Genomic DNA, 14,050 nt, shown 5'->3' with positions numbered 1-14,050 from the left:
TATAATTAGAAAGCCTGTCTTGTAAGAAGTCTGTATGTATGTCTAGAAGAAAAATATTCTGCAAATCACACCACAAAACACCATCTGTTTTGATACCCTCATCTATCTTTTTACATGATTTCACATTTGATAACTATAACTACTTAATTACTTTTCTCATTTGATACACTATGTTGTATGAAGATTCTGTTTGGATCCCGGTCTTTTGAATGACAGTGCTCTGAACAATCCAGTCTTGGGAGATGGTTCAGTCTCTCGTACTTCTTGTATAAGTTTGTCAGGAAGTGACGGCAATGATCTTTTCAACTGACTTGCTGGACTTGGCGATGCTGGAGATGGATTTGGTCGACCATTAGGTTGTTGCATGATAATGGCAAAGACGTCTTGCGGTGTTGGTGCAGTGGGTTGTTGAGTAGCAGCTGCTGATGTTGATCCTGCTGTTGGTGGATTGCCTGCCTTTACTGGCGGCGTACTAGCAACAAGACGTTTACCACTTGGCTTGGTAGCTGCATTAGGCACAGGTGGTGGTGGACCAGCTACAGATGAAGCCGACGAAGTCACTGTACTACGACTAGCAATAGTAGCTGCTCGTCGCAACGGAGCTGGAAATCCACTCTTCTTTGAAACCGGTGATGCTTCTGATGGTTGCTTGTTCAATTTAGCTGGCAATCCATTTGCTGATACTCCACTACCCTCCCGTGAATGCACTTGTCCCAGTGTGTCTGCGATTGCGGAAGACCGGTCCTTGAGTTTTGTGATTCCACTTAGCGCCTCGTAACTCTTTGTCTTTGGTTCATCTTCTCCATCCTTGGGACTCATTAGCAGGGAGATGCGATCTGAGAGGTGGCCACCACCACCAGCTTGTATTATTTCTGCAGGTGATCTCGTGTCCTTTTCGGCGGTTGATGCGTCAATCTTGAGTGGTTGGCTAGAGGGACGTCCAAATGTCGTTACACGTGGTGCCGTTACTTCTGGGTCGACAGGTAGGGTTTCTGGTCTGCTGCTACCCGAGTGTCGTTCAGCTTGTGACGGTCTTCCAGCAGATACAGATGAATCCCTTGGCATGGAAGATACGTCTTCGATTCGGCTTGTTCGTACATCGGATTCATCGTCGTGTACAGAATCCGTGGCTGTTGAGTTTCTAGCTTCCTCCGATACATGACTGCCTTCTGATGGACCATCAAATAAGCCAGTGAGAGCTCCATGAGCGCCTTTAGCCCCAGCTGCCTTGTTTGGAACTCTGATTGACTTTTGTTGTCGAATAGACTTGCTGCGAATAATTGGATCCAATACAGGTGCAGGTGCTAGACTAGGAGGTAGAGGACCAGTCAAAGTTCCATAACTGTTTGGTATGATTGGTAATGGTCGGTTTGGTGGTCCTGAAACTGGTCGACTAGATGCTACAGAGCTCGGAGCAGTGGAGGCTGATTCAGCTTGCGTAGTAGCGGTCATGGGTTCAGTCTCTGTAATCTGAACTTCTGGCACCACTGCAATCGATTCTCGTTGTTGTTGTTCCTCAACGACAGGTTTGGTGACATCTTTTGCCAATGCTTGCAGCAAGTTTGGATGTGCTTCTAGCACTGGTGTTGAAACAAGCGAGTTTTGAGACCATTGACCTTCAGATGCTGTTGGACTGTTTGCGATTACACTCATGGCTGGACTCATAGCTGGTGTAGGTGATGCGAGTTGACTGCCGGGTCGTTCGAGTCTTGGAGCCTTCATGACGGGTTTGGAAAGCATCATTGGCTGAGAGCTCATCACGACAATAGTAGATGATTCAACTACTGCTTGGGAGGGCCCGGTATTGATTTGCATGGTATCCGACATGACTATAGACAATGGTCGTGAAGCAGCAGGTACTACACCCTTCGTTGGTGCTTGTGCTGATCCAGTATCACTCAACGTGGTAGGTGCAGTGACTGGTTTTGCTGCTGCTGAAGCGATCTGGTCATTGAATTTAGCAGAGGCTTGTCTAGCTGCAATAAACATGTCTCGAGCAGCTTGTAAATCGACTGGGCTTTCAGGTGATAGAGCAGATCCCATAGTATTTGCTCTTCGTTCTCGACGAACGACGCGTTTGGCGACTTCCATTTGTACAGGGTTGCGGTGTACGAGGATTGGTGTTTCACCCGAACTGGAGGTAATTGATTGACGTGCCTCAGAGATGATAACTGAGTTATCGCGTGTTGTTGGGACGATTGTGGCGACGGATGTACGCTAATTGGAGGTCGGCTTCGTTAATTTTTTGCCTTTAAAAATGACCATAAGTAAGCACTTACATCACTACGTTCCGCAGGAGTATTCACTTCATTCCTGTCATAAGGCGAAGTAGCATACAATGCCAATAAATCATCAGAAGAATCTGCAGTAGTTTGAGTAGGTATAGTTATAGCAGCAATGGCAGGATTTCTTGGCTTTCCAGCCTCTCGAAGCTCATCAATGGCCTTCATCATCATTTCTTCAGCACTGGTATCTCCAACCCTGGACAATGAATCAGTGCTTTGAGTTTTGACGATTGATTCTTGTGCTGGTTCTTGCACTGGCTCTTGAGCTAGTCCTTGTACAGCGTCCTGTGAAGCTGTTTCAGAAAGCACAGCTATCTGATTGGAAGTGACATCAACCATAGATCGTTGAGGCGTAGGCACGGCCAACTGATTCAAACTAGACCTCGAAGCAGACAAGGTCAAATTTTCTCGTGACGATGACTTCATTTCCTCTCTCGAAGACTTGACATCTTCTCTTGAATTGGACCTTTCGCCCATACTTCTTTGAGGAACAAACCCACGTTGAACTATACTGGGTCGTTGTGCTACACTAGCTCGTTGAACAACAGATGGTGCAGCTTGAACGACACTGATTCTGGCTGCACTGTCTCCAGTCATTCCAGCCGAATCTGGTGTCATTGATGCTGAAGTGACGCTGAGTCGATTGGTACTGGTTTGCTCGATAAATGATGCTGGTCGTTGACGTGGTTGTGAAAGAGCAAGGATTGTCTCTTCTGGTATTTGAGCAACAACGCTGGCTCTTTCTTGACATATATCACCGGCAACTGAGTCTCGTGTAATCGAGGAGGGAGATGTTGGTTCTGTTGTGCTGAGTCTCTTCTTGTTGACAAATTTGATTTTCTTCTTGCCCTAAGCAAAACACTTCTTGTAAGACGCGCAACTGCGGCACAATTTCAAGTATGAATCTCTTACATCGCTTGATTGTGTTACTACACTAGTTCGTGTAGATTCGACTTGCACTACTTCGATATCACCTTCGTTTACTTTGTCAGAGCCCTGTTTGAGAGAGAGAGAGAGAAAAACCTTCAGTTTTGGAATTCTAATAATTTTCAGCTCACAAAAGCCTTACAGCTGACGAAGCAGTAAATCCCTAAAAACATTGAATGGTCAAAAAAAAACACATTTCAGACGGAAATACGTTCAAACACTTACGTCTTGAACCACACTAGCTCGCGCATTATCACTAACAGGCACGCTTATTCTACCAGCTCCTATCTCAGATGAAGCGTCCCTCTGAATCTTGGTCGTATCTTCCATCTTATAGAGCTGTTCATCCAATCTCGAATCCGAAGTTTGACTTTCAACAGGCGATACACCTGTAATCAGCATCGCTCTAGCAGACCACGGTTTCATCGACTCTGGCAATGATGGAGTATGAGCAGCAGGTGTAGAAGCCAAGCCATTTAAAGCAGGTGACAGCAAACTGATGTCTCCAACAGGATTGATGTTGGCTTTATTCACCACAATGGGGGATGGGAGTGGTTGCTGTGGCATTAACGGACGGTTCTTGGCTATGGATATATGTCGTTCGAGTAGTACAGGTGCAGCTGGTAATGGCGTTGATGTTGTTTGTGGTTCATCGGCACGTACACCGAATTCTTCCAATGACGTTTGGCGATCTAGCCTGGTAGGGACAATAGTAGCTTGCGAGTCTGTAACGTTGGACGAGACGCCTTCGTCTCCAACTCGACGGATAGATATAGCACGAGCTGGTCGACGTGGAGGGGCAAGCGATTCGTGGGATCGAACCACACCAGCGGCCTGTATAGTATTGTTTCGTCTCAAAGCACTGTTGCCACCTCTCAATACACTAGTAGCCGATGCATGACGTGTAAGCGACTCCATTGAATGTGCTGCGGCATCGAGGGCTTCCAAGCTTCCTCCTGGTGATCGTTGAGCAGCGGCTGGTGATGCAGGACCAAGAGGTCGTCCAGCCTGTCCAGAAGCAGCTACACTTTGCATTTTGGTTTCGAAATGCGACAGTTTAGACCAAACGGATTGCAAGGCTGGATCATTCTCTTCCACCATAACCACGGAAATGGGGGCCTTGTCACGTGAATTTCCTGATTCCATAGCTGGTGCACGACTCATTGATGAAGCTGTGACTGTCTTGTGGCGAGACAGTCCGGTTATGGGTGGTTTTTTAATTGAAGAGGCGATTTCTTCAACCTTTTGTTGAAACACTTTAGCCTTGGACGTAACATCCCGTTGCGATGGATCATCATCCTCCAGCGGCATGACGGGCACGGTTCCTAGATTTTTGGTGTCGTTTACTTTTTGACAGTTCGACGTGTGAACCACTTCAACAAACACAAGTTGGGTTGGGTTGACTTTGACGAATCAGAGGGTTTTTCCTCGGACCGCTGGAGAGAGAGAGAGGCCATCCAAGAGCGCGATCTTTAATCGTTAAAAACGCGTTATTTACACTGTATATCAACTTTATGAGAGCAAGATGCAAGGAAAACAGATTTACAAATGATACCGCCGCAAACAAATATTTTAGAGCATTTTTGACATGTATGGCCCATCAATCTCATACCCCAGTTTTCTATAATAATGTCGTGTTCCGACACCTATTAAAGTTGGGTTCCATACAATGAAATTTGATGAGCACGATAATAAAGTTGCAATTCAGCAAAATTCGATACAAAAAAAATTTGAGATCCACTCAAAAACTTACCTGAAATGACTGACATTTTCACAGAGCCATGCTCCTCTCTTGCAATCCTCTCTGCTTCTTCCATCAACAATGTTCCATACCCTTGATGTTGGAATTTTGTAGGATCACGATTATGCACAGGCACAGCTGTACCATATACATGCAATTCACGAACCAAAGAGGTTTGACCAGCAACTAGAAGCTCTGGACGGAATGTGGCAGCAGAGCATTTACGTAGCCGTAGTAATCCAATCAAAATATCTTGTTTGGGGTCTTCATATGATAAGAATGTTTCCCAGCCAGCATTAGCAACGTAATCACGACGTATAAGTTCGACTTGATCTGGTAGGACCTTGAAGTGGATGTCCTGGATCCCGACTTCACGGGTTCGGACATCCCGACATGGAGTGCCTAGGTCCTGTAGTCGATTCAACGAGAGTTCCCGTAAATTACCATATTCGACACCAGATGTGACAAGTGGCATCGGAATATCCCTGTTTCAGAAAAAGGAACAATTGGCTTAGTTTCATAAATGCCCTTTTTTGCGGTTGGGAAAGAGTCGAATCCGACCTTTGCACTCGATAAACACGGGTCCATGGAGGAACTAGAGCAAGAACCCTGGCTACCAAATCTACCAATGCCTCTGGCGTATAGTTACGATATCGGCCAGTCCTCCACAACTCATACAAGCCTAGAAAAAGACGGTTGTAACAGTGTTAATTGAGCCCTCAAACGTCCAAAAGCAGCCCAATAGTCTCATTCTCACCTGTTCCTCGAATAACTAGTGTTGGATAAATCTTGAGTCCATCCGGTCTAAATACTGGGTTCTCAAAAAACTCTTTAAATTGATCAATATCACGTTCCATGCCGACATTCGGTAAGTCAGGCATCATGTGTGTGACAATCTTGTAGCCAGCGTCTTTGCCAAGATGGAAGGATTCACAGACCGCTTTAACTGTGTGTCCTCTAATAGAGCATAAATGTGTTGAGGAATCAGAAATTATGGTCAACCATTACACTGCAATATTACCGGTTGGTATCTCTAGCAACGTCTTCATAAACACTTTGTACACCAATTTCCAAACGAGTGCATCCATATCTCAACATTTGACTAGAAAACAAAATTGTCAGAATGGGAAACGTGGACAAAACGAGGAAAGAAAATGGCCGTACCTCAGATGCGGCTTAAGACAATAATCAGGCCGGGTCTCAATCGTTATACCAATGCACTTGTTGATAGCCTGCTCACCAAACCTGCAATGGAAACAGAAATGATGAGGCATCGTCCAAAATGTGCCCACAAGTCAAGTCGACGCCAAGGGAAAAAAACGTGATTATAGTTATGATGAATTGACGGCAAACAGCAGCAAATCGATTCTCTTCGGCCCCAATTGACCCTCACCTGACTGCCTCATCAACATTAGCACTAGTATGTCCCGACAATGCATCATGCAAACTAGAGATAAACCACTCCCGATAGTCTTCCGCAAGAGACATGAATGTACCTCCCATAATAATATATTCGACTTTGTCAACCGAATGGCCTAGATATTTCAACTGGTCCACTCGTCCACGAGCTTGTTCGTATGGATCATATCGTGCTCGAATGGCTCGCATAGATGTCGGTTCGTATCCTGTATACGATTGTGTCGAGTATTCAAAGTCTGAGTCTGGTCCTCCAGGACAGTATCTAAAACACTTAAGCGAGTCAGAAACTGTGTCGTTCAAAGAAATGCGCTTCTTACACGCAAATATTTCCAGTCACAGCGATATGAGGACAGCGATGTGGTTTGCACATGACTGCCACCACTGCAATCTATAGTGTAGAGTGAGATCTTAGTTGGCCTCAAAGTGTACAGGTTCTTCACTTGAACAAAATACAGAGAGAGCGTTTCTATCCATTTCAACAATGATGAATTCAAGCGAAATACATACACCAGAAGCAGTTCTGACAGGTTTTGCGCGCAGCTTTGGCACCAGAATAGCCTTGTACTCTTCCGGAATGGCAGAGAGTATGTCTGTCAATTTTGGAGCACTTGACAACTTGTATTGCTTGGAAATCTTGGCACGTAACGTCTGAATGTCTTTTGGGAGCTCACGGCCCTCTTTAACTGCCTGCACGAGTGCTATTGAGTGAAAATGGTTGGCTTCTTAACTTGCAAAAAAAGGACTTTGACGTTGAAACAATCAATCAAGGCTGTAAGGATCATACCATTGGCGATATCTATTGACGCTTTAAGCAGCGATGAGCTTGAATCAACCGCCGCTGAAGTAAAGATGGGCATCTTCTGTTGTTTTTAAGTTGGATAGGCTTACGTAGAAGTAGAGACTGAACAGACACGTAACGACGCGATCAGTGCGAATACGATTGAGTCACGTCTATATTTACACGTACATTACACGTAGCAGAATATTAAAAATGTCCATCGCGACACATCACAAAGTCACTTCTTCACCATCCGTGTCTTTGCAAATCTAACAGGCGCAGAAGCTCTAGCTGCTATCAGTAATCCAGAATATGCCAAAATCATACCACCAGAAGTCTACGCGATGAGCGATCGGATAAGCAAATCTCAAACAAATCAAAGCGTTTCAGCTGAGTTAACTTACCAACACGACCAAAATCCACCCACACTCTACAATAGAATACAGTAGAGGGATTCCTTGCTCAATACATTGAATGCCAGGTAATAGGACACCGTTTTCTAAACAATCGACATCAACACCGCTAGCAAAACGAGAGTTCGATGGTGTTCAGTATGGTCTTGGACGCTATAAAATTACGCTCTTACCCGAATTCATTGATGAGAAGAGCCAGAAATGCCTATGTGTTTCATATTTAAATTGAATGAATAAGAGCGTGATTTCACCAAAACACATTTTACCAAACAATAACCTACGAATCTGAATGGGTTTGGATACTGCAACCACGAGACGAATTTTGGAATATAATCAATAGAGACCAACACACCGCAAAATCCCACTATTGGCACCGCAATAACTGCAAACAGATTGAGCAACACTGGCAGCGACGGGATGAGTGCAGACAAGAAGGTTCCAAAGAGCCAAGATGAGGTTGTAACGAGAATGTTAAATAAAATGCTAATGAGCCATTTGGTAAACACAGGTTGGAAACCGGCCATGAAGTAGTAAATGGTGGAACGAATTGATGTGAAGATTAGAATTTGCGGTAGTTCGCTAAGGACTTTGGCAGCAAAGTAGGAAATCACATTATAGAATCCTAGAGTGTTTTATGGTTAATACTTAGTTGAGGAACAAAAGCAAAGATAGTGTTACGACATTCTTCATACCTGTAGATTGTTCACGTAGAAACAATGGCCTTTCCACAGAAAACATGCCAAAGGATGTCAGCAAGGTGTACTAGTGAAATGCGAAGAATCTGCCATTAGTGCCTAAAGAAGGTAAAGTTGTTGGACGGTCTACATACCAACGCCGATTGATACACCAGTTGAAAGATCGCATAAATCCGTCCTCTGATACTCAGATAATCATAATAAACTCCAACATGATAATATAATCCTCCTTCTAGAAGACCTATTAGCACCGCTTGTACCAATCGAACTCTGACAAGTAGAGGATCTCTCAATGCATGGCTCCATTCTCGACCAAGCAAGATGAATATCTGTCTGAATGTCGAAACACTGTCCTTGAATGCTGACGGCAGTACTCCGTCATTCAAAGCCTCTGAATACTTTTCACTCTCCAGATGCGGTTGAAGAGCAGATAATGGAACTTCTTCTTCAATCACGGTAAGATGACGGCCATCATCATCGTCTCGCAATCCAACGGTATCAATATCTTCAACATTGTGGAGAATTTTTAAAAAGACATAGTCTGCTGGGTTGGTAAACATGCTTCCCATGTCGTTGGAGTCTGGAGAGAGGTTTGATATCATTTGGGTTGCTGGTCCTGAATAGTACATTCTGCCTTTGGAGATGACGCAGACGTCGTCAAATAGTTTGCTTAATTAAGTTTGTAAAAGATGAAGTTGATGAGTTCAAGTGTCGAACGATAACACATCGCGCCTAGATATTTCCTTCACAAAAACTTACAACGTCTCAAAGGATGGCTGATGAATCGTAAATACAACCAGATGGCCGAGCTGAGTGAGTGATTTCAGTGTTCGCACCATACTGTAAGCTCTAAGGAGACCCATTTTGCATGTTAAGACAACATGCAAAAAAACCAATAAGTTCAGAGAATCTTGATTTCAAGATTACCTATACGAATCCAGACCAGAAGTAGGCTAAGCAACGCATGTGATTAGCGCATCAGGTCACGGCGAAATGGTGCAAGAAATCACTTACCTCGTCCAGAAATATAATTTGATGATTGACGACCAACTCAATCCCAACAGACACTCGCTTTCTCTCACCACCACTAATCCCACGTTCCAACGAATCGCCAATCCTGGTATGTTGAGCAGACGTCAAACGAAGAACTTCTATAACTTCATCAACACGTGCTCGTCGTTGCGAGACTGTCATATTAGCGAGTCTCAAGTCTGCTGAAAACTGTAACGCTTCTCGCACAGTCATGGTCGGTTGGAGAACATCCTCTTGGTACCCGAATCCAGCGATTCGTCTCATGTGATGAAGCTTCAGTCTTTGTCCGTTGCAAGTAATGGAGCCAGAAAGGCGACCGTTACGTTGAACACCAGCGACGCATTCCAAAAGACTGCTTTTACCAGCTCCAGATGGTCCCATTAAAGCACAAAGTCGTCCAGAATGAAACGTACCTGATGAGTTAAACGATTTTAGTTAGCCGACAACTTTTCATAAACCGGTTCACAACTTTTATGTTTCTACCAGAACAATCCTGCAATATCTCTTTCGTCACTCGTCGTTTCACCAGTCCAATACCAGTTTCCGGCGATGGAATACTGACTGTCAAGGATACGTTTTCAAAACTCACTAAAGATGACGAGAATTTTCAGAGACGACAAAAATAAGGACGGCATGAAATCAACTCACACTGAATCTTGCCAGTCATATCCTTGAAAGTCGTATTTAGACCTGCACCTGGCAAAGATCTCGTATTCCCGACAGTTGGCGCAGCGTCTACGACATCAGAATCTGAGAACACTCGTCTCATATCGTCCCCAATATTCGTAGAAGAGCGATACACGGCTCTTTGAGAACTTCTGACCATATTCCATAGAGACATGTATGCTCCGACGAAAAAAAGAATCGCCTAGAGAGCGCGATCGGTGTGAGAAGAACACAATAACATTGGCGTATCTGAAAAAGGACTTACACATCCAGCAAGACAAAGACAATCATCCCTTATTTGCAGATTGTCGGTAAAGAATGGGCTTATACAGTCGATTCCATTCGTTAAGTTGGCATCGCCGTAACGGCAAGTAACTTCGAGGCCACTAACACAAACAAAAGAGTTGAAGCACCCGTTATTCCTGACAGGTTTTGAAACTTACTCGAATTCATTCAAAAGAGCAGCTTGGACCTTTGGTAGAAAGTTGTTTGGGATGTGAGACATACGATTAATGCTGATAAAACCGAGCGTCAGACTGGAGGCATACCACCTAAAATATTAGCCATCGGTTAGTCGGCACCAACTGAAAAGGAAAAAAGAACAACAACTTGGGCCACATACGTATTTAGAAACCGACAGATATTGAACCCATCTTAGAGCAGGGGAAACCTTGCTCATATTAACCACGACTCCAGCAACCAAATTCGGTGTTCCTATGAGGACTACCGCTATAGCAACAAAAGCTGGCAAATAAGGCAGTGACGCAGCAACAGCGAGTCCTTGTGCTGATGCTGCTGCCGTAGCCAAAACGTGAATGAAGGCATAAATAAAGAGTTTTGAAGTCGACGCTTGAAGGCCTATGATGTAGTAGGCAGCGATGCATTGGAAGAAGGATATGACCTAAAGAGCAACGGAAAAAACAGGGAAGTAAGTGCTATTAATCATCGAATCGAAAAGCACGATGCAGTTTTCTTCGACTCCTCGTCAAAATGACAAAGACACATATTGTTTACCATCATTTGAGGTGTATCAAGCAACACCTTCGACATGAAATACACAAAAACAGTGTATATGCCAGACGACCGTTCACGTATAAATATCGAAACATCATCTGCAAAAGCAGTGATTGCCAATATTGTAGGCACTGAAGCAATTCCAATTGCAAAGTAGTATATTCCGCCAATTCGACCAGATACGCTTCCAGAATCATTTCCAACTCCTACTCAGAAACTGAAATGAGCGAGAGAAAAAAGCCAATATCCATTTCAAATTACGAGAACACACCTGATCTCCACACTTCCAATCCCACAGCCAGTACGTAAAATATCCCAACTATAATCCTAGCAGGTAATATAATCTTATTCCGTATCATAGTCTTGAAATCTCTGGCCAACAAGATGGTCAACTGTCTTCCAAACGATGCAGGCTTCTTGTAAGCAGACAATGGAATATCATTCGATGTCGTGTCACTAACATCCATATTCATATTCTGTGCATCTTCAGCAATCGACATCAACTTTTGCCCATTATGATCAATCTTCTCAGGGCTCAAAATGACTGAAAAGACAAACTCCGCAGGGTTGACTTCAGGTGGAATGGTGTATCCATGCTTGGAAAAGAAGGTGGCCATTTCGGATGTTGGACCGTGATAGATTATGCCAGCCGTCTTGGATAGGATTAGGATGTCGTCGAATAAGTCAAACATTTGTCTGTTGGGCTAGCAAAATAAACCATCAGATGGAAGGGTAATATTGCAGGAAAAGAAAGGAACCTCAACTGTGACGGGTCATTTACTTGATGGATTGTGGCAACGATGGTTCGTCCCGTAAGAGACAATCCTTTCAACAGGCGAACAAAGAAGTAGGCAGTATAAACATCAAGTCCCGTAGTAGGCTAAAGATATTGCTTCAGCATCCAAAAGTTTGTCAAAGTTGGATTCAAAACTCGTTACCTCATCCAAGAAACACAATGAAGGAGAAACAACAAGTTCTTGAGCAACAGAAACACGCCGCAGTTGTCCACCTGATATTCCTTTCACCTATACATAACAATAACGATCAAAATGTGGTGCAAAGAAAGGATCCGGAAGGGTTTTCCCATACCTCAGAGTTACCACACCAAGTATCAGCGACACTACTTAACCCCAACACGTCGATAATCTCATCAACTCGCGCTGTACGTTCATGTACACTCATATCAGAAAGCCGTAGTTCAGCAGACATTGTAATAGCTTCTTTAACCGTCATAGTAGCTCGGATCTCATCACTTTGAAAAACAAACCCCACCAAAGACGACATTTGTCTCGGTGTCATTATTCTGTTGTTGATCATGATCTGAATACATAGGAACGTTAGATCACGAATCCGCAAAAAAGCAATGGATACAGCTCAACAAGATTGCTTTGATCAGCATCGTCAACCGTACGTACGTGACCATCAATGATCCCGGTCCGTGAAATACCAGCAACAGCTTCGAGCAACGTAGTTTTGCCAGATCCAGAGTCTCCAAGTATCGCAGTAAGCTTTCCTGCTCGAAAGCGTCCGTTGCATTTTTGGAGCAACTTTTGCTTATTGATTTCCACGCTCAAGTTACAAAAGCTCACTAATCGTAGCGATGCATGAGAGAATATCACTAGGCTACACGTACAGAATTGAAGGGGCAACCTTACCTTCTAGTCTTTCATTAACTGGTATTTCTGTTCGGCCAACCAACGCACTTCCGACTTGATGATTTTCGGCAGCTGGAGCATGCATCGCCGAAATGGAAGCCTGCATACGATATATGTCTCCTGTTAGAAGCGAGGCTCGTCGACGCGATTCGTTTTCATGTTGTAGTTGGAAGCTCTTCTGCGTCGTTGAACAAGTTTCTTGAACACCAATTTACGCAAAGCCTTTGGCACAAAAGTTTGAATTCGATCTACGCATGTTTCAAGGTTTGCTTTAGATTGAACGAAAACGATATCACACACTCTCGTACTCTTCAATAGTCACATAGTCACAAATTATCTTCAGGTAAATGTCACTTCTGGTCCATCATCAACGTGAGAATGTGGACGACCTAAAACGACAAAAATCAGAGGAAATCAGCAAATGCCAAGAAAATGCAAGTACTTTAATGAAGAATTACTCGGCATCATGGCAGCTCACCGTGGCATCATCGTGCTGTGATGCCACCGCATCCGCATCTTCTGAATTCGCATTAAACCCCTCATCGATTTGGTGCCTAAAGTTGAGGAGAAGGCAACCGATGACGCGTCACACCTGATGAAATGTAGCAGCTATCGCTCGTCGAGTCAACGGCACTCCTCTGACTAGTTCCACAAAGCAGTGAGCAGTACAAACATCAAGTCCCGTAGTTGGCTAAAAAAAGAATGATGAGGCACACGCTATGCAAAATCTGCTCAAAATCTATCTTACCTCTTATTCCAGAATACGATGAAAGAGGAACAAGTGCTGTGCCACAGACGCACGCCGTAGTTGTCCTCCTGCGATGCCCTTGACCTGAACAGAGAAGTCAAGAACAAAAGCTGCGCAAAAAAGGTATTCAACGTGAATCATACCTCAGAGTTACCACATCAGGTATCAGCGATACTTCTCACCACCAATAGATTGGTAGTTTTATAAACTCCTTTCAGACAGTCGTGGTTCCGCAACCATGGTAGTGGCCTCTGGTGGCCTCTTTAATGTTCATCGTAGCTCGAACCTCATCCTTTCGAAAGGCAAACTCGACAAAGGACGATGTTTGAGATGGTGCCATGATTTTGTTGTTGACTGAGATTTGAGGACGAGACTCGTTAGAATTTGCTAAAAAAAGGGTAGCAGCAGCCAGATCAATATCTTTTGTTGATCTTCAAACGTACTTGACTATGGAGGATCCCGCTTCGTGGAATACCAGCAACAGCTTCTAGCAATGTAGTTTTGCCAGATCCAAAACCTCGTAGTATAGCTGTGAGGTTTCCTGCTCGAAAGCGTCCACTTTGACGAAGCTTGTTCGTGTTGATTTCCACACTAGAGTCACGAAAGCTAACGAATTGGAACAATGCTTTAGAGAACATTTCTAAAAGTCACGTAAAAAGTGGCAGCCAACCTTACCT

General features: G+C 44.1%; 1 protein-coding gene across 1 annotated transcript; it reads right to left on the bottom strand.

The window, feature by feature from the left end:
* Positions 1-168: 168 nt before the first annotated feature.
* On the bottom strand, positions 169-12,710 carry SmJEL517_g00829 (uncharacterized protein; the record flags this gene model as incomplete). The annotated part of the gene is made up of 35 exons (XM_031166757.1): positions 169-2,217; positions 2,280-3,134; positions 3,198-3,281; positions 3,355-3,375; positions 3,438-4,537; positions 4,966-5,438; positions 5,515-5,635; positions 5,711-5,910; positions 5,975-6,055; positions 6,118-6,198; positions 6,347-6,634; positions 6,690-6,760; positions 6,880-7,070; positions 7,157-7,232; positions 7,401-7,487; positions 7,555-7,672; positions 7,737-7,768; positions 7,845-8,185; positions 8,256-8,325; positions 8,393-8,927; positions 9,018-9,107; positions 9,186-9,211; positions 9,273-9,703; positions 9,774-9,878; positions 9,939-10,158; positions 10,222-10,342; positions 10,400-10,507; positions 10,595-10,857; positions 10,971-11,176; positions 11,242-11,674; positions 11,752-11,850; positions 11,909-11,995; positions 12,060-12,290; positions 12,386-12,558; positions 12,626-12,710. 35 exons carry the CDS (start codon positions 12,708-12,710, stop codon positions 169-171), a joined length of 9,552 nt encoding a protein of 3,183 aa, XP_031027103.1.
* Positions 12,711-14,050: the final 1,340 nt, after the last annotated feature.

Source organism: Synchytrium microbalum, assembly GCF_006535985.1.
Source record: "Synchytrium microbalum strain JEL517 chromosome Unknown SmJEL517_scf0003, whole genome shotgun sequence".
Taxonomy (NCBI): Eukaryota; Fungi; Chytridiomycota; class Chytridiomycetes; order Synchytriales; family Synchytriaceae; genus Synchytrium; species Synchytrium microbalum.
Note: the sequence above shows the minus strand (reverse complement) of the source record. Positions and strands in the feature narration are given on the sequence as shown.